The sequence below is a fragment of the Osmerus eperlanus genome, chromosome 8, assembly GCF_963692335.1.
Source record: "Osmerus eperlanus chromosome 8, fOsmEpe2.1, whole genome shotgun sequence".
Classification (NCBI taxonomy): Eukaryota; Metazoa; Chordata; class Actinopteri; order Osmeriformes; family Osmeridae; genus Osmerus; species Osmerus eperlanus.
This window is the reverse complement of record NC_085025.1, coordinates 6,520,875-6,545,468: the sequence shown is the minus strand read 5'-3', so window position 1 is coordinate 6,545,468 and position 24,594 is coordinate 6,520,875. Positions and strand designations below refer to the sequence as shown.

The window sequence follows — 24,594 nt, the reverse complement described above, 5'->3', positions numbered from 1 at the left end:
TCTTTGAGAGGCCAGAGTGAGATCCAGTGGGAGGAGACATACACATGTCAAATTGTGTTTGACAACCCTGATTCAGGGGTTTTGTCATGGCATGTCTGTAAGTATTACTCAGATTGTCTTACCTGGGATCAGTCGGTTGGTGAAATGATCAAGGGGCACCCAGTAAGTTGATGCTGGAAATGTGAGCATTACCAGTATTAGAGTGCAAAGGGATTTGCATGCTGGAATTAGGGACTCAAAAATGATTACCATGAAATCATCCAGAACACATTCGCTGAAGGCTTTGACTTCAATATGTCTTCAATAGGAAGACACACAATCATCACTTCTGGGGTGAAAAGCTAGTTGTTTTTATAACCCCTGTGCATTCAATACTGGTAAAACAGTAAACGTCTCTGAAAATAACACCCCCCCCCCACCCACCCCCCCCCCCCACCTCCCCCCAGAGGCTAAATCCATCTACACAAAGCATATTTTAAGCAATGAGCATGGCCGGAGCCTAAGACCTCCACAGACTGCTTCGGATGACGTCAGCTTTAAGTATCTGGGACATGGGTGGCTGCTTGACAGGGGGAAGACATGATTGAGAAGATGAGATGGGAGAGTATGATTTTGTTACCAGAGGGTGAAATAAAAAAACACCCGCATCACCCTCCACCTATCTCTCCATTCCTTGATTTGGGAGAGTTGAAGGGGAGGGGGACAACACAGGGGCTTTGGGAGACAACAAGATTAGAACTGGCGTTTGATGTTATGAAATCAAAGTGTGTAAAGAATATACATTTCTTCAAAGATCTCTACCCAGTATACTTTATGATTAAATTGTTAATATATGGTATCTGTACTGAATGCTATTGTCTTGAAAACTGATATATTAAGAGTATATTACAAAGTATACATAACTTTTTAGCCAATGTAGATATATTTATTTAAAGGTGCTGTTTTTTTTGTTTGTTGTTTAGACAGAGAAAGGAAATTGTAGCAGGCCTTCTCTCGCTGGTGCGTGAAAGAAGGCCTGAAAATAAGAGCTCGATCCACCACGTGATGTTGCTTTCTGCAGGAGGGATGACCCATATTTCATTTCGATAGGCGCTTGTTTCCGGCAGCCTTCAAAACGCATTTATTTTAACTACAGTGAGGATGGCTGGCTGCTCCACAGATCCACTCTTTATATGTACACTGTGAGAGCTGAAATATGGGATATTTTATTTACAAACAATGCCTATATTATAAACCCTTAACAGGTTTATTACACTAATACCGACATGTTATTCAAATAAATGTATTGTGTTTTAAGCCTACATAATGTAAAGTTGAAAGTGGTCTAGAGTCTATATATAATACAAGTTATACAGTTTAATATCTATTCTCATTCATATTCCATGTAGATTTTTATCTTACGTTTAGCCTCCCAGCTATTGGGTGGAGAATAAGACAATTCAGTTGCTATCCTGGTTTAAAAGGCTAGCCTCGGGCTTGCCCTGAATGCTTGACATTTTTACACGTCGATTTAACATGCTAATTGACACATTAATTAAAAACAAGAGACATTATCCATTAATGTTGTAAGTAAAACTGTCTAATAACTGTAACAAGTCACTGGCATTCAAAAGTGTGCATGGTCAGATTTTGCACATTACATTAATGATTGGATTTTCTTAATAGATTAGAAAATGCAGCATGTAGCCCAATAATAGGCTAATATAATATCACAAAACGAAAATGTATGTTTTAGATTTAGATTTGAAACCATGTCGATTTTTTTAGTGTAATATACTGTTATAACGGAACTCCGACGTCTACGATAAAATAATATTATTTATACAGTTGTTATTATTATTGTTTAACAAAAACTGTAACACAAACTATAAAGCATAAGAATTGGCAGTATAATAATAACAATAATAGTGATAATAAGAATAAAAGTGATTCATTATTTTCGATAGATCACTCATGTAGTATGAACAATAGTCCTACTTAGGCTATTTCCTTCCTATGAGAAAACGCATGTTAACTCATAATTGTACATTTACCGTGTCCACGAGACTCTCCTCTCCCGTTAAAGTAATTTTCCTCATCAATACAGCAGCACACACACGATCGTTATGTGGTTGACATTGATAAATGATCCTCCAAGTTGCCTACAGCATTTTCCAGTGCTCAAACCCGGGCAATGAAAGTAAAAAAAAGGTGCAAAAATCCTTGAAACAATGAAAAGAACAAGTGTTTTCAGGTAAATCTATAGGCACAAATGTATTTCAATTCATGATCGAACTTTTAAAGCTCGCTATATTTCCTCCCTGTTTCTCTTGTGCAATAGTTCTTTTGTAAGGCATTCATATTCTTTAGTAGTTAAAAAATATAACCTGGAGTTGCATGTGTTTTTTATCCCTGAATTTTGAATTGGTCATCCATCATTCCTGTCAACATAATCGAATAAAGAGAAGCGACTGCAATTTCGCCATATCGACCAAACGAGCGTGACCCGGTATATTAAAACGTATAGTTTTTGGTTATTGTTAAACCGTATAACTAGTGGACACAGGGGCCTACTGCAAAATGTTAAAAGAGCCTCTATTTACCACTACGCATCCCTCAAAGAAGTGAACAATTCAGAGTCGTCATAGATCTTTTTTTTAAATTAGTTTTTATTTTTGGTTTTTAGTGCAGAAACCATTCGCTTTTCTGTGCTATAAAACTATTTGAGCAATATCTAAATGGAAATCGGTCTATAGTGTTCTCACCATAACCTCTTTCAGTATTTTTTGACAGATTCCAGGAGAACACAGAATAAAATGATGACAGAGTTAAAACTGAATTTGATTTAGTGCATGATCAACAAAAACAAACGGGCAACATTCAAAATACAGATGAAAGAGAGCTTGGTCTTTGTTGGGAGGTGAATTAAGCTGCAGTCCTGTTGCAGCACAGCGATATTTCATCTTCCACAGGATCTGTCAAACTCTCATTCTAAAAACTAGTGATCACAAGAGCAAAGATAGACACAGTCAAATGAAGAGCACATTTACACCACAACAGTTAAACTCTTAGAGTCTTCATCAACTTTTGTTAATCCACAGTTGATTTAAAATGGTTTATAAAAGATTAAGCGTCTAGAGTGTAAATATGTGTTTCTGTGTGTGTGTGTGTATGTTGCATGTGTGTGGTTGTGTGTGTACACATGTATGTACAATTTTGTGTCATTATATCTTTGGGAAGACTAAAAAGTTCTTGTTCCCATGGTCCGCCGTTGTAGAAAAATAAATAAATAATTTAAAAAAGAAAAGAAAGTCCTGTTAAACTGTAGCCGAGGTCACATCGTCTTCCGTTGTTCAGTTAGAAGTCTTTAATATTTTGGAAGACATGTCTTCTCTGTCACTGTTGATAACTTCAGCGTGTTCCTGGGTGCTCATCGTCCTCCAGGCATGGGCGTTACAGAAGGTCAATGTGGGCGGAGTCTGTGCAGATGTGGGTGTTCCCAGGGTAGGTGTGGTCCTCTTTTTTTCCAGTGGGAGTTGCGTTGAAGTGGGCGTGGCCAGGTGGGTACAGGTGAGACTAGGCTGTGGCATGCTCTCACTGGACCACTGGGCCGGATGGAACTATCCCTGAGCAAACCATGGAGGCCTGGAACACACACAACAACACATGGTCAGACTCAAACATACTCATGTCCTTATGACTATGTCCGTAGTCCATCTATTGGCTGAGGGCAAGAACCCACATGGCAGGGTTTGAACTGCAGCCTACACAGAGACTGGACAGCATGGATTCAGTCATGTATTTCATAGTGCCTAAATATTATGGTTCCTCTGGCTCTGGCTTGATCATGCATAGGATATCCACATATTACTGCAAACAACCATATGTGCTGCCTGTGGTAAATTTACTGCAGCAATCAGCATACGGTCTCATCACAGATCAAATTAGGGGAGGGCAACATGCCTCTATATTGAGCTATTACAGTAACTGGTCAATGATCACTCAATGAGAAGTAATTGGATTAAATATATAAAAAATTCTTATAGACAGCATTTTTATTCACATTGAGAATGTGATATCTCTATGCTGCTCTTTCTTTAAGAATGGTCGTTGCTATCTGCTCTTTCATTAGCAAAACCAAGGGAATGATCCCTGGGATGGAGGCTGTGTTGGCGGAATTGGCCCCGCTGAAAAGTGAGGCAAATGCGGCTCCTATTTACATATAAAGAGCTCTATTAATCAAGGTAAGTGTCATTATAGCGTGGCTCATTGAGCAGTGGAGTGTGGGTGTTAAATAAAATTTGGTGTGCTCCAGTGCCTCCGGCGGGCGATACGTCTTGATTTGTGAACTGTCAGCAGCCAGGAGAGCTGATAGGACTGGAGGGGGTGAGGGAGTATTACCAGCCTTTTAATCAGATTGGGCCCACGGATGAAGAAGAGAGAGAGGGGGGGGGGGCAGAGAAAAATGACGAAAGAAAGAGAGAAGGAGTGATGGAGAGGAATAGAAGAGTATAGAGCAGGGGGGGTTGGTGGGTGAGAAATGGAGTGGAGGGGAAAGAGGTGCTACTTACATCACCCTGTTCAGTAGGTTGAGCTTCAGGGTTTACATGTAGTGCCACTGTCCATCCATGCCCATGTTCATACCCATGCCGCCCATCGGTCCTGGGGGGAATGCAGAGGGAAGGTCAAATTAAAAGTGTGAAAATGCCTCGCTGACAACACGTTATAAATAGATGTAAAGGCAGACTGAAACAGGGTGTGTCTTGAGGGACCGTGTGCAGGAAGGAAGGTTGCTCACCTCCAGGTCGGATCCCCATGTGCTGCTGACCGTCCAGTACGAAGCCACCCATTGGCTGTCCATCAGGGCTATAGCCTGTTCCCTGACTCACTGCACAGGAATAAGACAGAAGAGTTGAGTCAGTGTACTGCACAGCTACAGTACATTCAAAATATCCATATTTAAACATGTGACACCCAAGAGTTTGGAAATAGCAAAGCATCATAGATTTCCCATTTACCTGTTCTGTTAGATTGGTCAATCATAGGCTGTACTATTCTCCTTCTGGCATTGATGAACCTGGAGAAACATAAAACACCTCTGTTAGAGCAGATTTGAAACATTATTTACTACATATGGTTTACTTTCAAAGATTGACATTTCAAAATGACTATTCAGTCACTTCTTGCTGAATGATGTACTCTCATTTACAATACCAAATGATTTTGCATCCATATAGAAATGTCATATTCCTTAAATAGTTTTAGTGTAAATTAGGATCTTCCATGTCTTTTGGGATTAGCCCGTTAATCTGGTTTATTCCTACTGACATAATCTAGGGTATTAGGAGAAAGTCACATGGCTCAAAAATCTATTGATTTGGTTTAGCTTTTTAGCCTCAGGCTGCGATAAGGTTAACCACTTTGTCATTTTCTTTACCATGGATGTAGGCCACAAATGGACAGCTAGGTGCCCTTGCCCACTTTGATAAGTACATAGAATAGAGTCATGCCTAAAATCTGGGGTGCTCTTAAATCTGTGGATTAGAGGTGCACGGCTATGTAATTGGGTCTGTTGAAAACCTGATACACTTAAAGCAGAGCCCACGACGGCTTTGGGGAGAGGATTAATGGAGTACGCCAATGTCATCACAATTAATCCAAACCTGACTCGGAGTAAGCTGCAAGTCAAATGATGCTTTTGAAGATACACCCAACTGTATCCTCCAGAAACTAAATCCTCTATCTGTTCTTTTTTTGGCTGTGATCATTTCATTGGAAATTGGACCCCCCCCCCCCCTTCACAATGGCTTAGCCATCTACAAAGGAGGCTGAGTGCCCTTCCTAAAGATGCTTTAATCCATTTTGTAATACATGTTAAAATGAGTCTGGGGGGAAGACTGGGGAGAGCGGTCATCTCCTCTAAATGTTCCAGGGTGTCCCAGACAGGGAAGATAGACGATTGACGTTACATCTACGACAGAAAAGTTCATCTTTGAGCATCCTTTCCTTTCACAAGCATGTCTGAGGACAGGAACAGGAGCTGTGCCGCAGCGACGAGGGGAAGGGGGGGTGGTGGTCGGTGTGGTACCATGTCTGTACTCACCAATTATTGACTTGGAGGATGGTGAGGCCTGTGTCTTGTGCGAGCTGCTTCTTCTGCTCCTCTGAGGGATATGGGTGCTGTGGGCGACAGAGAGATGGACAGACAAACGTCAAGACTGCAGCCAAAACCAGCGTTCCATAAGAATTCATGTCTAGATTAAGGTCTTTCACATGAAGGAAAAATCCAACTCAGGAAATATAATCACGCTTTTTGACAGATGAACATACACAGGGACTACCGCCAACCTGTGCACAAGTCAGTCTCTCTAATTAGCATATTAAAAGTAAAAAAAAAAAACGACTGACCACTGATTGGCCCTGAACATTCTTGTCTCACAGCGTGTGGCATTGTGTGACATTATTTGACATTATTTGACATTACTTGACAAATGATCGGGTGGGATACAAAAGGACACAATGCTAGCCTTTGTCTGTGTCTGAATAGGGCAGTTCCCTGTCCTCTGCCTTTCTACTGGCTGTGTGACAGGGGGAGGAGGGTGGCAGATGGCAGACAGAGGTGACCCATGTTTTGGGTGCAGGGTCGTAGGTGCATCCCCATTTTGGCGCTGTCAAGAAAGCAGCCACCTCCTGTGGTCAGTGGTGAAGGATGAGCTTCCAAGCACTTCATTTTTTAACTGCCTTTCATCCATACACATGAACCCGTCCGACTACACACATTCGGGTATATACGACCACACATATGCGTGCACACAGCACACACATACTGTACACACGCACAGAAATTCACAAAACGGACACATACATGTACACACACTTATGACAATCACATACACACGTACACACCATACATGCATGCACACACTCAAGCACACACACACACACACACATCCACACAAATACACACATGCACTGTTGTGACAAAGCCCATTGTTGCTACAAGTGATCCTCATGATCACCTCCCAGCTTGGTGGCTGACAGTCCAGTGACGGATGACTCAGTGCTCCTCCCAGAATCCAGAACCCCCCTGATTTACTAAAACCCTCCTCCATCACCAGCGCCTCTGTACCAGTCCCAAATCCTACTGAGTGTTGCATCCTAGCTTGTAACCTTTGTGTAGCGTAACACTCACTTGATGTGTTATGTTACTGGAAAACCCAATGAACACTACAGGAACAAGAAAGACCTTTAAGGCGGTATTTCAAGATGCAACAAACTCTGTCAGTGTAATGATGCTGAATATTGCCACAAACAGCACTTTATGGAGACAGACCTCTCAATTAGCATGTAGGTGGATGTCAGCGGTGAATGCATGGAAACCAACAGTTATGACCAGGCTAATGGGCTAATAATGAATAATATAATGAATCTAAACCTTTCACAGCTGCTTTCTCTTTAGCTTTAAAAGGGGATCTTTTGAAGGGCCCAAAATGGGCCACAAAAGCAGGCGGCTAACACTAGTTACAGAGGGTAAAGCCCGCCCCTCCACCACCTACCCCCAGACTAACACCCTAGTGCACAGTGGAGTCTGACAAAACATAATTCCACTCCTTTCACACCCTCTGCGGCCTATGAATGCTTGATCGCTTGGGTGTTGCAATGGGCCTTTCACAAGCCAAACTCCCCGAACACACTTTTCAGGGGCACATCCTGCCATGGCAAACACTTGTGCTTAACAAATTAGCTTGAAAGGGGATGGGGAACAGAGAGGGGATAATTCAATTAGCCTCCTTTTTTCTGGAAAATCTAAAGGTTGGTTTGGAGGAAGGGATTACTGCCAGTACAGGACCTGTGTGGGCCTTTCACCAGCCAAACAAATAAGGTGCTAGGAAAACAACACAGAGCGGTGAGAGGAGAGAAAGAGGGAAACCAGCGGCGTCCTTTAGGGCTGCAGATAAAAGGTGAAACTCTCCTTATGGGGATTCTCTCGGACTTTGAAATAGTGGCACTCTGATGCCAAACAGAAGAGCTGAACTCTGGGAATGCCTGTCCTGTTGTGTGAAACACGGTTCACTTCTGAGTAAAGTGGCATCATTCCAAACAAGGACTGAAAGACCAAGAGGCCACGGTTGGACAACACGCTCCTCTCATGTCATTTATCAAGCTCAAAGCAACGCCGCGGGAGGGTTTGTTGTTAGCTAACGGAAAACATCACAGGGAAACAACTGGCCGCTTAACTACAAAGCAACCGTCCTCCATGTACAGTAGAAGTGCAAGATGCACAGAGGGAGCCTCCTTGGGCTGGCCTATCTTACCGTGAGGTGCTGGAAGAGCCAGGCTCGCATTATATTCGTGGCCACTTTAGGGAAGATGCCTCTCTTCTTCTGTCTCTTCTTGTCCTGGTCATCCTCGTCTCCTGTGCCCGGTGACGCCAGGCTGTTGTCAAGGCCGTCTCCTGAAATCAAAGGAAGAGAAGGGAAAACCGAGAGGAGTCAGGTTAACAGAGGGGCTTTAATTTAGAGCCATCACCTCCGTCCCCTGCAAACACACAGTGAAAGGTTAGCGGAGGTCTTGTGTGGACGGCTGGGGAAACCCAAGGTGGAGAGTCGCACCTCCCAGCCCCTCAGCTGCAGGCTCAGGGAGAACAGAGCAGAGTGAGAGAGCTCAATAAAACCTAAAGCTATTAATCCAATCTGAGCTGCACATTTGACATGAGGTAATGACTGCAGGAGCTGCTCTCTTGACACAGAATAATGAATGTAGGAGCCACAGCCCACTGGACACAGCGTGCACCACCCCTATTTAGATACTTCCTCTGCTCTACATAGACTAATGATTTGCTCATGGGAAAAAAAGAACAATAACAAAAACAAACCTCAATCCCGATTGAGCTTTGTTTTTGTTATTGTTTGTTGAGGAATGAAAGCATAATTACCCCCTACCTTGTGAAGTGTGAAAGGTGCTCATTTGACTGTGCGTGTTTTGTGCGTGTGTGTGTGTGTGGGGGGGGGGGTCACCACCCTTGTGCCCCCATGTGTTCACTGACCAACCCCCCAACCCCCCCCCCCCTCTGCCCCCCCCCACCCTCAGCCACCCCCACCCATCCAGACTGTCTGTGCAGGATCGTGCATCGTGAGCCCCCCCCCCCCCCCCACACCACGAGCGTGCATCCTCGTTTGATTGCGATGGGAGCCTCGCACGCATCGAGGCAGGAGGCCCCCTTTAAACTAAGGTTTCCCCTCTCAACGCAGGGGCGCTCTGCCAGCTCCCTCTCCGCCATTAATTGTGCATCGGCAGAGATGATTTACTTTTAACAGTGGTGGTTATTTTTCTTGCCCCAGGGCAGAGATGCCTTGAAAGCCTGCCTGCAGGGCATGTGAATTATGCATCTAAGGGACTCCTCCCTCGAGGCAGGACAGGGACCCCACTTTTCTTAAGATTCTCCCTGGCACGTCTTTTTGTTTTTGGGTATGCATCAATCACAGGGCGGCCTATATGCGCCATATTCATGCATAAATATTTCAGCTAATGAATATGGACATTAAAAAGAAAGAGTTCCGGGGTCAGGGACTGGGGGGAGACGGAGTGGGTGGGGGTTGGGGTGGTGATGGGAGTTGTTACTGATGGTGTGATCCAAGTCAAGGACAGGACACTGGTGGGGTACTCTGTCTCTCCACTTAGATACTTCACTTTGGTCGTTGACTGTTTCTCAAACTCTAAACACACCGCTTCTGCCAGTCTAATGACATAAAGTTCGGTGGGAACTTGGAGATGAGCCTAGAAGTTCCCTGTCATTTCAAAGAGGGACGGTTAATATCCTGTCTCCCTGATAGGGGAAGACAGTGGAAATAGAAGGAGCAGAGTGGAAAAGTGATGCCAATCTAGCAGTTATGACTTCAAATCGTAGGGGTGAAAAAACAAACACCTTTCAGTCCTCCAACTCAGCTATCATACAAACCATATGTAAAGGATCCTTACAGTATATACAGCTACTGACATATTTTGGAGAAAGAAATCTTTATTTCTAAATGTGAATCTCATATAACACACTCAGAGTAGTAAAAAGAAAGTATGTAAGTCAGTGAGAAAGAAAGAAAGAAACTGACAGAACTCACTCGGCCTAATTATATCTAAGGAGCCCCCCTCCCCCCAGCCCCATGCCCCTCCACTCCCCATCCCTTCTTTCTTTCAGCTCCAGAGAGGGAAGGCCGCAGGGCAGATCCTCCACCACGCTAATCGCTTCTGACTGTTCCCTGGCAACTCGGCCAATCTAACCAGTGTGACGGTGCACTCTCAAAGTCGTACCCGTGGAACGCACCCATGGCCTAGCCTCCTTGCCTGCCTGCTTGGCTCTCTGCCCCAGTGTCTGCACGCGTGACACAGAGGGGGAGGGGGGGGAGGAGAGTGTGTGTGTGGGGGGGAGGGGGTTGGGGGGGAGGGGAGGGGGGATTTCTGCCGCAGGGAAGGCTGGAGTATAGCCCCAGGCGCTTTAGGAAAAACAGCACCCTAAGATATGAAGAGAAGACAGCAGGCAACCTTGGTTCCTACATCCCTAATGCCCCTCTACCGCTTTCTTTTTTTCTCTCTCTTTCTCCTTCCTTTCTGTCCATTTATGCTTTTCCCCCACCTATTCTTCTGTTATTTATTTTCTATCTCTCCCTTTCTTTTGTCTCTCTCCTTCCCCTTGGTCTCTCTCCTTCTCTCTCTTCCCCCCTCCCCTCCTCCCTCTAGGTATAACTGGGACAGCGACGGGGCTCGGCCTCGGCTGATGACATGTCCATAAGACAAAGTGCAGCCTGGCTGGCAGAACTGATTGCTGTATCCCAGTGTGCATCAGTGATGCAAACACAGTGCAGCTCGCCTAATGAGCTCAGCGGGCCCCTGATCCATCACTGGTGACACCTTTCAGGCCCGCCTGTTATTACCTATGATGCACACTGCTAAATGGAACTGCCTGGAACGTCTCCAAGAGACGGGGAGATCTCCTGAGTAGGAGATGTTGATGATGTTCTCTCAGGATGCAGAGTCTAGTCTAACCTGGCCTTGTCTAGCCTGGCCAGTGGTTAGCTATTGATCAGGGTTAGTGATAGGCTGAAAGCCGAAGGCCAGATTGAAATGAACACTTATTGCCCCCCCCCCCCCCCCCCCCCACTTCCCTATTTCTCCCCCCAGAGAACCCAGCTTGACAGGTTCCAGGAGGACATTAGTGTCAGTGGACTGTGATGTCATTGGCATGTCACCACTACCAGCTTCACATTCCATGTCGCTGTGTGGCTCATGATCTGTGTGACTTAGAGGGGACAGAAAAGAAATGGCACATCCTGCCAGATCTATTTAACACTGGTGTACAGGAGCTTCACAGATCAAACAGGCTCCTTTTGTTTTATTTTTGCCTTTGTAATGGACATTCCCAGCCCCCAGCCCGCCCTTTCACCAACCTTCACCCCACTCCCCCAAAAAAACATTCCTAGGATAGCTCTGCCCTTCTATCTCAGGCCCTCGGAGAAGCCTCCCTGGGGGGGGAGGTATCAAAGAGACCCCCGTGCATATCACACAGCTTACAAGCTAACAACACCACACTAGGAGCCATGGGTTAGCTGCATGTCTAATGTAGCCACAAGGCCATAACCCCAACACCGACCACCCAATCATCCGACCACCTGATCACCACATGCTCTGTCAACTGCTGTACCTGTGGTTAGGCCTGTCCGCAACCACGTGGCAACCGCTTTGCGCTTCCCGTTAGATAAGAGTGTGGGTTTAAAGGCTTTCATCAGGCCAAAGAGGCATGACTAATGTCCATTAGACAATGGGACCCCCCCCTTCAAAGTAGCAGGTGCTTTGAAGAGCACTGGTAATCTGCAGGCCAGTGCCTCTGCTGCCGACGTAAGGGCCCCCGGTCCCTTCCTATGGTAAAACTGTTTGCTTGCCTCGTCCCCTTGAATGAGAAAAGACTGAAGACCAGGCAAAGGGGCCCTGGGAGAAGCAGCAGGTAGGCATGCCACAGACCCTGGACCAGCAGCTAGGCTCTGATCATTCTGGCCCTCTCTCTTCCTTTGTTCCTCACACTGCTCTGTCCTTGCAGACCCACAGGGGGCATTCTGCTCCCCCTATCCTCTACGCATTCCCCCTCCGGGTCAAAAGGGCATGGACCTCGGGTGTTCCCCCGCTGTTGTTTAAAAAAAGACACCCAAAAGAGGAAGCCATTCACACCATCCTCTTAGCTTTCTTTGTGCTGACATATAGGTTACCGAGTATGGAAGATATACTACAAGCTCAAAATAACTTTTGCGGTTTTAGACGCTTTTAAACACTGAGGTATAATCAGAGGTGAGTGGGATTTAATCTGTGTTTCCTACGGGGCTTTCATCCTCCGCATTTCTCTTGTCTTGCAAAGCATCCTCCCATTGTTTTCATCAATAGCCTGGCCATTGATGCCTGATGGGCAGAGGGTGGAAAGTTGCTTTAAAGTCTATTCTAGTTTTACAGCAGCCATCCGAGAGAAAAACAAAAACAAGTCATAAAACCTTTATGTCCTCCACTGAGCTCATTACAGACCACATTAACAGCAGGCACACAGGAGAACGTCATGCCTTTACACTGTCAGGTCAAACCACTGACAGACAACAACATTTACAGTCAAGCTGAGATTTCACTGAACATAGAAGTCTATCAAACGATCTACACTACCTGTATCTAAATGAATTCCACAAGCAACCATCCAAAGATATGAGAGAATTGTCGTTCAACACCAATGCCTGTTTGTATGTATCTGCCTCATCCACAAAAAGACAGCGAACAACTCTATTTTAAGTCATAGTTGGAAAAGTTCAAAGAGCTGCGTGTTAGAATAACCGTTGCCTTTGTATGGGGTCAACAGTGAGGTCACCTTTGATATGGAGCGAATTACAGGGGATCTAAGAGTCTCTTACCGAGTTCACTGCTGTTGTCCCCACTCTGGGAGACATGGCCCCCACTGGAGGGCCCCGGGGTGCCCACGGAGGGTGTGGAGTGGGCGTCATCCAGGTCTCTCCAGGATGCTGGGTTCTGGGGTTCAGAGAGAGGCCGACACATCCCCCCATTGCACCAACACACCAGGAGAGGAAGAAGAACACAGAGGGGGGAAGAGAGGAGAGAGAGAGGAAAAACATTACAGAGCAGAACATGCAGTTGGTTGATAAACACTATTGTAATCAACCTCACACTCATTCCCATGCCTCAGATAACCCGTCCACATAACCAGGATAAGACTAAACTTGAAGATTGATAAAGAATGATTGCACAAAAAATCCCAAACACTGAAAATCCAAGTTACCATTTTCCCTGAGATGGAGTTTGAATTAGGCCTAGTCCAAAGAAAAAGAACTGAACCGGTAGCGAAGTCTATATGAAGAACAGTTGATGAGAAAGATAGAGAGAGGTCCAGAAGCATGTGAATCCTCCACTGTCTTGGCTGTTTCTGTGGGCCGCTATCTGACGGAAACCCTATTTATTGGTACGTTGGCCCGGGTACTCAGACAACCCTAAGCTGAAGCCAAACAGCAGAGCCCCCTCTTCAACCTCTTTGCGTCAGCTGTTTGCCGGATGGTGATCAGATGAAGAGCTCGGCGAATGACAAGAATAAGCACAGCAACAATGGCACAGTGTGAATGAGGCCTCTCAACCATGGACCCTTTTTTCAGGGGAACACACAGTAATTAGGACCTTTCTGTACGCAGTGCCATTCAAAGAGGTGCCATGTGTTTCCACGTTTATCAAGCTAATGAAGGACTTTTCTCCAATACCCCAGCTGTTGCAGTTCAATTACCTGTATTACAGCATTAACAATTCTTATAAATGTGTCATGGAGCGCAAATTAATTTACAGTTTATAAACAGAGAAGCAGTGGATGGGACTTGGAAGGAACCACCAAGTGTGTGCTACAGTTCAGGTTAGGTGATTCACATACATGGATCAGAAGGTGAAGTACTCCCCAAGCCACAGCTTGATAAACCACAACATTACTGCATGAACATGGTGCAGTGCATGCACACATATATAGTAGGCATATAGTGACACTATCTCACTCTGCAAGGGAAGCACTAAGGAGGATGGGAGCTCATATTTGTATATGAGCAATAATAAATCAAATCAAATAAAAAGGTTGCTGTTTTATCACAAAGAAAACTCTATTTACACTTTCCTTAACAACCCTTATTGTTAGGGTAGGTCTTCGCAATTAAACGAGTGGATATTTATAATATTTTGATAGGAAACCCATCTTGTACTGTACCACTACACTGTCATGTAGTTATCATTGCAATCTTACAGCCTCCTGTCTTGTCAAGTGATAACTAGTTCCAACACAAATACGTTATTAGTCAGATCAGCTGTAGAGCTGCGAGTGAGTTTGAAGACGCGGAGGAATGAAGCATGTACACGATGGAGTGGTTGTTCTGTATGGAAGGTACGTCACAGAAGGAACCAGGAACTTAATATTTCTTGCGGTCAAAATAGCTCAAACATGCTCTACATGTCACAGCCACGTACCATGTACAGTTGGCATTATCATGATAGACTAGACTGCCTTCCAGTCAATAAAATTATTTTGAGGGAAGCAGTGTCTTTCCTTTTGACGGTAACAAAAATTCTGCTATAGAGACAATGCGACAGGAATGCTCTGCTGTTTCTCCAGGTTCTTATGAAGAACGTTGCCACCTGAATATGCTCCATTGTAAATAAGACAGGAGCTGGGAGAGAGGAAGAGACAGTGGAGAGGTGACACCATGGCACAACAAAGTGACAAAGACCCCCCTCTTTACCAACTATAATAATCTGATGGGTTCAGCATTCAAGTGTTAATAAAACACTGAGCATTAGAAGTTTCTAAGAGGGAAAGGAGCAAACCGCACCAAGCCAGCTGCCCTCACACTGGACTCTGCAGCTGCCAGGTCCACCATCATCATCAAGAGACAGCCTCAAAAGATCGCCCACATTGTCAGAACGACAAAAATGTACATGAAGGACATTTACAATGTATATTCTTCATTTTTTTTTTCTGTTTGATGAAAATACTATATTTTATACAACATAGGGGGTATACTGCTTTAGAACCTTCTCAACAAAGTGTTTTAGTTCTTGTCTTCTCTTTTTCTATGAAGAAACTTCTATGTAACTGTGTTCTGAGGCCTTGCTACCCACAGCGCCCTCAGCAGGAAAGCATGCAGAAATCAAACGGCAGATTGGATCATAGTAACACATTAATAAATCAATATTGAGCAGTTACTAATTGATATAAATATAAACCCAATGGACAAAAATGTTCTTTTCATTTTTGTAGTTGATTTACTTTTCTTTAAGTTGAGCTCAAACATTTGTTTCAATCAGCAATAGAGATGAAAATGTTCTGAACACCATACAGACTGTTCTTGCTCAGCACAGTTTCCATTTATCAGGACCAAGGCACTCGAGGTCAAGTAAACACACACGTCATTGGGATGTCTCAATGTTCTTTCAAAAGACACTCACGTGATCTGCAAGGTTGGTTGAGGATCCAGATAGGTCGTCGAAGTCGGCTTTGACACCATCTCGATCGTCTATCACCAAGTCAATTGGCATTTTGCCTTTCAAACAACTAATGTACCGATGGCAAAAGTTGTCACACAGCTCGTGCACCTAGAAGGGAACATTTACAAACATTTGTTCATGTTATTGCATATCCACAAGCATCATATGAATTAAGGAAATTATCCTAAGCAATTAACATAGCTTATTTTTGTATTTGTGCTGGTATTGTAGACTTGCAAAAAACATCATATAATATCAGACTGCATAGTGAATAATACGTTTTACAATTAATATACATTTTACCTTTTCTAATTCCAAAAGATGGAATCGTAGAACTTGAATGGCTTGGATCATCTGCAAAATAAATCAGAGGGAATGTGTTTTTATTGAGGTCTCATTCGGGCCAAACACGTCCAGAGATGCATAATACACACTCTATATGATGTGATGATCCTTACAACACTAAGACAAGTTAAAGCTTGTAATATTACTTTGAATAGAGTCTTTTCTAATTCAAATGGATGCATTAGCACAGAAAAGGTTCCTAGAGTAACTGCTTTGGGGATGCCCAAGGCAAGGACCTCGGCGGCATCCCACGGCAGAGGAACAGGAAGGGCTTTGACAGTTACAATTTGTTTTCTGTTGCCTCTTCGTTAAATACGACATTAACACACATCTATGGATACAAAACGTACTAAAATAAAAAAAATACTGAAAAAAGTTTTGTAAACCCTAATGTGGGGATAAGAAGGTTTCAAAGCTGGTGAATGCTTACCAAGTTATCCAACTCTGGGTTAGAAGAAAATAAGGGTTTCTCAGCACGTATCTTAAAAGAAAATTATTGTTAAATATTTGCTAAACATAATTTTGCATTAATTCTATTCTTTGAATGCACAGCGAAAGCCTATACATTCAAGGGTACATTAAATAATAATCATAATAAAATATACAAATATCTAACAGCGGAGCCATGCAATAAATATAGTTGCCTAGAGTGTACAACAAGCCTGTAACATAAAGTCAAAATAAATAAATTAAAATTACTTGTTTTGCAAACACAGCGATGTCCTCGTTAAATGAGTCTGAGGAGCAAACATCTCCGCCCGCCACTCCAGGCTCTCTCGGCGTGCACGTCGCCAGCTCGCACTTCTCAAACACCAGTGCAAGCAATGGGAATAACGGGTGACTGTGAAGTCATGACGATAGCCATTATTTTCTTCAAACAACACATACAAACAATCTGTTTTTATAACACTGGAAACACTTCTATTTAGGGTACACTTCATGCAGTTAAGAGTATGCAGATGATAAACAACTCAAAACACAGACTTGGTAGTTTTACGGGCATGAAGGTATTTATCGAGCCTCACCGAATTACAAACTAGAGTGGCTAGCGTTATCTCAAGTTTTGATTTTTGATTGTTGATTTCTTTAAAGTCTAAAAAGGGTGGTAAACTCGACTGTTGTCCGTATGAATAGATGAGATTAGATGCGCACCCATAGATCTGATCTTTGTCTCTTTTTAGTGCGTCGTTGACAGCGCTGCCCATACTGCTGGGCATTATGTTGTGTGGTGCATGGGCTCCATAGTGCTGGGTTGCATGTGGGGGTGGACCGTGATTCAGGTGATGGACTTGCGGTAGCGGCCGAGGGGCATGCGGGTCTCCGTACATAGACGTGGGGACTCCGACCCCATCCATGCCACCGTAGTGGGCAAGCTCATCGTACTGGAGAGAGAGAGAGAGAGAAATAGCGAGAGAGAATGACCTATTAGACACTATGCATTGAGACCTACAGTAGGCTACTTTAGACCGTTTTAATCCTCCGTAAATCATCACCAAATATTACACGTTAAGAAAATACAAGGTCAATAAAGTTTTGCACATAAATAAAATATCACTTTCGAGAGACTGTCAAATATCATTTTTTGGCTATTATTCATGGTTTGCCTCTGAGAAAACACCACCAGGTTTGATACAAAAGCAAACCCTCTTCAAGTTTAAAATCAAAGCAAAATACACAGTTATATAAAGGAATCACAATATGAGAGACAGATACAGATTATTTAGTATGATGCATAACCTACCCTTTGCGCCATGTGGCATGCGCAATTTGAAGACACAGCACTAAAATATGTTGTTTCAATGTGGGGTTGAGGTTCAGGATATCAGTTAGATGCTTCTTTACATCCAACTAAGAATTATAATCCGCTGTTGTAGCACCATGAATAAAAGCACATGTGCATACTAAACCTGAATACACGGTATAGCCTATTAATTGTCATACATAAATAAAAACTGACGATCGTCAGAAGTTTCCAAACAAGCGCATCGGTAACTCGCACGTATCAGTCCAACTGTCAATCAGTAAAACGGGTTGTCAAGGTAATCTCTGTGTAGAGTTTTGAGATTATTAGTTCCAGTGGAAAGTCCGTTTCCAAAGCAGCAATTTCCCCTTTAGAATGGAATATAATAAGAAAGAGCGTCCCGGCAGACTACGTCGAAGTGTCTGTCCTCGTGTCCATGTATTCCCGCTCCGACATGAGAGGGTGTCAGCGAATGTTAGCAGGTTGGCTCTGAGCGCGCTTATAGGATAGACTGGCTGCGCTGATCAACGAAAGAAGGTGATGACGGAACCCGGAAAAGGGTGGGTGTAACCAGTCCTATGCAGTCAAAGAAAGGAGGATTGGAGCTATGCCAGTGACACGCCGGGAAATACTATTTGCATTGGACAAGGCAGTGGGTGACGCAAAAGAACTGTCACGTCTTGTCACCAAGGTAGTGAGAATATCAACTACAATTAACGCTCAAAACGAATCTGGCAGTTCAGCAATTTAACACCCACATCTCTATAAAGATTATAGCTGTAAATATTATTTAACGCTACATTTTTCTAAATGTGAAAATTAGATATTGTCAGATGATCAGTGCTGGAGAAGAGAAATGTCAATAGAAATGAATTTCTGAAAAACGAAATTGGGTGGTTCATATACTACGTGTGTAAAGTTGTGCATATTGTGCAATGTGCATGGACATTTGCGTGTTTAGGCTACAGGCAAGAGGTTGATAAACTAAAAATGTATCTCAGATTGCCCTAAAAGCGTACAATCAGGACTACTGGAATTGTATTAAGACAAATATCAAGGTAGAATTACCGTGCAATTGACCACAATGACCTCACGAGTTAACCTTAAATTCATTGTCAATTAAAGGGTAGTCAATTTCTTTAGATGGAGGGGTTGACAGAACAGGTGGTAATCGTTTTGAGCACTTGGTCAAGCGTTGGGATTGGATCAGAGATGCAGCCTGAATTACATGGCTATAGGCCTAGGGTATTTCTGGTTGTGGAAAAGCTGAGGGCGTGTTGTGTGTTGAGTCCAGACTGTTAGAAATTTTCATGTGGAATATGAGCCTATTTCTTGGGCTTGTTATGAAAGAGCAACATGGACAACAAAGTGACCAGACTGATTTGATTAGCAAGAGCAACTGCAGCAAAACGTTTCCCGACTTCTTTTTTCGTCGGACCAATTCACTTTTTAGGAATTTAGTAAATATTAAGTTCCTACAATTGTTTCTTAATTTCATGTGAAGCATCATATTGATGTTTGAAGTAACGAGGTAACCCTTAGATAAACCCGTGTATGAGCCTATCTTCAGAAACGAGACTCATCCGTTTCAGAAGAAAAATTCGATTTGATATTTATTAGAATTGCAAGAACCTAAAACCGACTAAGATAACCATCCTTGATGTTTAAAATACAAACGAATATAGGTGGTGAAATATTGACATGTGTTAGACCTATCATGTCAGGATTGGCTACCACTGTATTTGGCTTCCAAAAAATTCTATTAACAATTTGAACATTTCACCCACAAATAATTTAAATAATGTAGCCATACTCGTTTTTTTAACTAAAGCATTTAATGAATTAAAATGAATTTCAGAATAATGCTGTAAGCTACTTACGTATTGGTTTAAAATCGATTTCAATTTATAATATGAATCCGAGACTTTAGGTTAGCCTATAGGCTATATAGTTAATAGTTTACAACTTTATTCTGCATTTCAACGTTGGCGTGTGGCCTTATCCTTCCTCTCATACTGTAGGATAGGCTGCATGCGACATAACTTTTATCCCATCACATTTATCCGTGCTCTCAATAAGAAATATAAATGAAAACATTTGACATAACATTCAGGCTTTATAACCTGGATAAAGTAGCATTTGCTATCAGAAGGATACTGACCGCAATGGGGAGTTATCCATAGTAGGCTATTTGGGAATGAACAACTGCATGTATCATATCAAAACTAGTCAACATGCATTCAAGACGAAGATAATATACATCTGTACCTGTAAACTTGACACTTCATGACACCGAATCAATCTTAAACAGGCTCCTATTGAAGGGGCAGTGTCTACGTGGACAATTACTGAAATCCATTGCCATCTAGCGGCTTAAATGATTTCCTCATTTATTATTTTCACACCTCAAAATGAGAGAAAGCGATGTTTTTATTTTTTTATTTGACCAAATAAAAATGCCACTTATCTTTGGTACATATGTTGGCCGTTTTAGACTATAAATTAAATGCCTAAATCCAATAATAAGAAACTGTAACCCAGAAAAAAAAAATCTGATATTTCTTTCCTTTAAATTATCAATTTTGAATCTACAACTAGGTTTTTGAAATGCAAACACACAAACGGAACCTTCCTTTCCTCTCCTTAAATGAAAGAGTATCAAAGACTTGGGGAGAAAATAAGTTAGTTATATTTTCCTTAAAAAAATGCACAACTTAATGTATTACTATTCTGTGTTCAAAAATGGTACGCACTTCCCTTTGATATGCCATGCATGTGAATTATTAAAGGCATATATTTGAATTATAAATACACTAACTATTCAGAAATAGGCAAAACATGGACCATGCCCCAGGCTAAGTTCTCCCATTGCACATTATTTCCTCGACTCTCTCTCCATTTACTCTGCTCCTCATTTCTCCTTCTTTATGTTTACCTCCCCCTTCCCCCTCCCCCCCTCTCACCCACCCAATGATCTGAATGTAGGCTGATTCACGGTGTCATGCCTGTCTTAAATGTAATAAATTACCATCTTCCTGCAGTCTGAGTACCCTCCGATGCTCCACCAGAGACTGGCCCCCTGTACCAGCATCCCTGACCCCCTCTACCCTGCACCCCCTTCTCCCCCCTCCCCCAAGCATCATCCCTGGTTTGGCTGGCTCTGTCACCCGTCATCCTGTGCCCCAGTGAGAATCATTAGCGTTGTCAGGACTGGCCCGGGAAAGGAGGCCAGCAGAGACCTGGATGGTGTGTGTCTATTTGTGTGTGTGTGTGTGTGTGTGTGCGTGTATGCAAGGCTGCATGCATGGCAGTGTGTGGATGGGTAGTGTGTGTGTATTTATGTGTGTGTATGCATGTATGTATGTATGTATGTATGTAAGGCAGAGGGGAATAGTAATCAGTTTTCTGTGTAGAGGGAGAGAGAGGGTGATGAATGGTAAACAGCGCACATGTGGCAGGTCTCAGTGTTTGGGTGAGTGGAGCTGTGGAAGAGAGTGTTGCTTTTTGTGTACATATATGTGTGTTTGTGTGCGTGTGTGGGAGTGTGTGGTGTGTGTGCATGGGAGTATTTGTGTGTGTCTGTGCAGGTGTGATGTCATGTCGCAGTGGTGCAAAGTACCCTGGGTACAGAGGGATGAGGAGAAACAATAAAGAACAAGTATAAAGAGCAGAGGATGGAAAAAAACATGATTTGTATTGCATCCTGTTTTTAGTATCGCATACATGTACACGCCTTCAATCCAAGATAATGATGAATCACAAAACATGGATGAACAAAGAAGAATGGTAAAGGCCCTTGTAGCTATCACTGGATCCCAAAGACAAAATGGATTTTGTGAGAAAAACATCTTCAGACGACCCCTCTGATTGTCATTGTTTGTGGTTGCATCCTATTTTTTTCTACCCATCCTCGCAGTGCATATCTTTCACCAGGAGTACGCATGAGGATGACGCCTTGGATGAGTGTTAAGCTCAGAGAGAAGGTATAGTTCACTATCATCATAAATCAGAATTACTTCTTATAAATCACACAACTAATGCAACCCATGCATGCCATTAATCATTCTTAGAATCAATCCCATGCATGCCATTAGTCATTAACTGGAGCAACACACTCTGTCTGCACCTCCCTGTACACAGCTAGAGCGACTGACAGAGGCCAGAGGAACGCATAGTCAAAAACATGTGTGAGTTCCTGAGTGTATGGTGTGTGTGCGTGTGTATGCATGTCTGTATGCCCGTGTGTGGGCCTGTGTGTGTGTTTGACATAGAGAGACCAAGAAAGTGTTATAGAGAGAGTTATGTACACATTGGGAATTTATTCATTACAGTTTGTGTGTTTTACGGTAGACATAAGATAAATACAATCATGTACAATGTATACATGCGATATGTGTGTTTGTGAGTGTGTACAGAAACATGCACACACACACACACATTTACACACATGTAAAAGCAGGGGGAAATAAAAGGATGTAATTTAGCCTCAGATGCATGCAGAGGTCATATACAGCATCATCTACTCATGAAGGCTTTGTGATCTTCTGAGTGAAGGTCCTTCCCTGACAAACAGACGAAGACACAATAAGATGCTGTGCTGTCCTCTCATGATTACCATTTCATTGTTCTGAGTGGGGCGCCAGGGTGATAGAGTCCCTTTAAGGCTTGTGTGTGTGTGTGTGTGTGTGTGTGCGAGTGAGGGGTTGAGACGCCCCTTGCTCATGTGTACTCTCTCTCCAGTCTGGGTGTCAGTATTAATGAGCCCAGATTTCATTTCCGATGAGCGATTATTTGACTGTTCATTTGGCTAAGATTTATGACGGGCCCTATATCTATAGCCTACAGCGCTGGTCTAGTCTTTAATAATGGGAAATGAACACATTAATCACCCTGTAGCAGTCAGCCACTGAAAGCCAACCATAGTCTCTAATCTGCAACATTGAAATAGCACCAAAAAAACACCTTATATTCCTTCACAATCCTTATCTACAACAATGGGCCTGGAAAAATTACCAGTGTAATTGAATATGATTTAACATGGTAAAATGTGAACAAGAGCCTCACACAAGATTGTGTAGAGAGAGAGCCACCTCATATGTTTAGTTCCTGGCGATGTGGTTTAAGATATCCCACTTGCTCAACCACACTCCCTGTTTTCTTGGTTGCTTATCGCTGTAGTAGAACAGCACAATAACCACAGCAGAACTGTGAGGTTTACCCAGGGAGGGTTGGGTAATAGGTGGAGCTCGGCGTCAAACAAAACTGCATGAGTCACACAGCCACCTATTGCTAGACCACACCCCACTCAGGATGTGTGGCCTGAGATCAATCGCTGTCTCCAATAGGAGCCCAGCTTGAGGTCAGTCTCCAAGAAAAAGCAAGTCCTTCCTTCATGCAGCAGCAACCCATTGGCAAGCACTAAAGTACGGTAGAGAACAAAGCCCAGATGAACATAGATGGGGAAAATGCGGAATCTAATCACAGCAAGATTACATTGAGGCCATTGAGAGAAAGGCCTTGATCCATTTAAAATAAAAAGCTCATGCTGACGGTAAACACACGATAACACTTCAAAGTGCTGATGAATCCAATCCGCTCAGTTATTGGCCATTGGCTTGGATTGACATCATTCAAGCACTCACATTTAGGTTCACCTGAAATCGTCAGATATCGCTTCTTTTTCTCACTATCTTATTTGTTGTGCTAGGGGCAAGCTCATTCATATCCACTGAAAATGGTTCATCACAAGATTTCCATAAAATCCTCGTTTTTAATACAAGTGTTGCCTCCAGGTTTCACAAACACAAAAACACAACAAAAAAAGAAACATATAAGCATGTTAACTACACATCTTTCATTATTTTAAGCTCCCTGTCAGTGGAGATCTGACTGGTCATTAACTATTCTCTATTTGCTGGAGTGTGTTGTTTTCCTGGTCCCTCAGGGCAATGTGGATAGAAGTCAGCCAGCTCATTATACTTCCATTGGAGCGTTTTAATTGTTTTAATCCTAAACAAAGACTTGGGTCTATGTGGCCACTTATGTTTCACCTCTCACATTTATTTCCTCCCTTGTAGAACCTCACCCCACCACAATGAGGACTGTGGGTGTGGACTGATAGTATTATACCTCTACTGGCACTCGTGGGAGAACTTTGGTCTTTTGTGCATTCGGCCAGTGAAACTGTGATGTGGTTCCTCTGGAATAGGTTTGAATATATCATATTGTAAAGTGATTAAAAACGTCTTAGAGATGGTTAAAACATGTATGATTGAATGTCGCTCTTACAAAATAGAGCCTGGTTATCAAGTTGCATATCATGTGAATATCAAATAGATTTTTGAAAGCATTTTGACAAAGGTCCTTTGTCAAAAAATATATAATAAAGGTGTTATATTAATTTGCCTGGTCTACTGTATTGAAAATAAGGTAACGTGATTTCAGAGTGGTCAATCATTTAGTTTCAGTTGAGAGCACTAAATGTCATGGCTTTTAAGATACACATAGTTAAAAGCCCATAATCGTTCTGAGCCTCTGGCATGGTCATGGGCATAAATTCTCTGCCTGCCATGAAAAACACACCACAGCTTAATCGGAAATACGACTGAAGATATTTTTTTTATGACATAGTACCTCCTAGTGGTAGATCTCAGAAAGAACAACCAGCTATTTGGCAGCTCGATGTCTCTATCTACTGGCCAGACAAGGAAAGTGGAATGGAAAATCATTCCATTCCAAACAAACCAACAACTTATGTTTTAAGAAATAAAAGATTAGGACAAAACCATGACAAAACCAAATAGCTTTACAAACCAAGATCAATCACAGGCAAAACACATATTTGTTCTATACTGTCCAGACAGACCATTTCTCCAGTTCAAGACACACCTTAACGTTTTCCTCATTCAGAGATGTGGAGTTGGAGTGGAGATGTTCATCGATGATGTGACCCCTCTGACACCAGTGGGACCCAGTCTCATGTT

The 24,594-nt window shown here is 42.9% G+C and overlaps 2 protein-coding genes across 3 annotated transcripts in view; both read right to left on the bottom strand.

Moving 5' to 3' along the window:
* Window positions 1–24,594, bottom strand: part of LOC134024484 (actin, alpha cardiac muscle 1-like) — a 190,608-nt gene that overhangs the window by 22,050 nt on the left and 143,964 nt on the right. The window lies entirely within an intron of this gene.
* Window positions 2,627–18,086, bottom strand: meis2b (Meis homeobox 2b). Its single transcript, XM_062467267.1, has 13 exons — window positions 17,612–18,086; window positions 17,023–17,252; window positions 16,570–16,711; window positions 16,301–16,351; window positions 15,829–15,879; window positions 15,487–15,633; window positions 12,912–13,026; window positions 8,295–8,434; window positions 6,083–6,159; window positions 4,998–5,056; window positions 4,778–4,867; window positions 4,551–4,641; window positions 2,627–3,624 (listed from the first exon to the last, which is right to left on the bottom strand). Exons 1-12 carry the CDS (start codon window positions 17,621–17,623, stop codon window positions 4,583–4,585), a joined length of 1,173 nt encoding a protein of 390 aa, XP_062323251.1. The 5' UTR covers window positions 17,624–18,086; the 3' UTR covers window positions 2,627–3,624; window positions 4,551–4,582.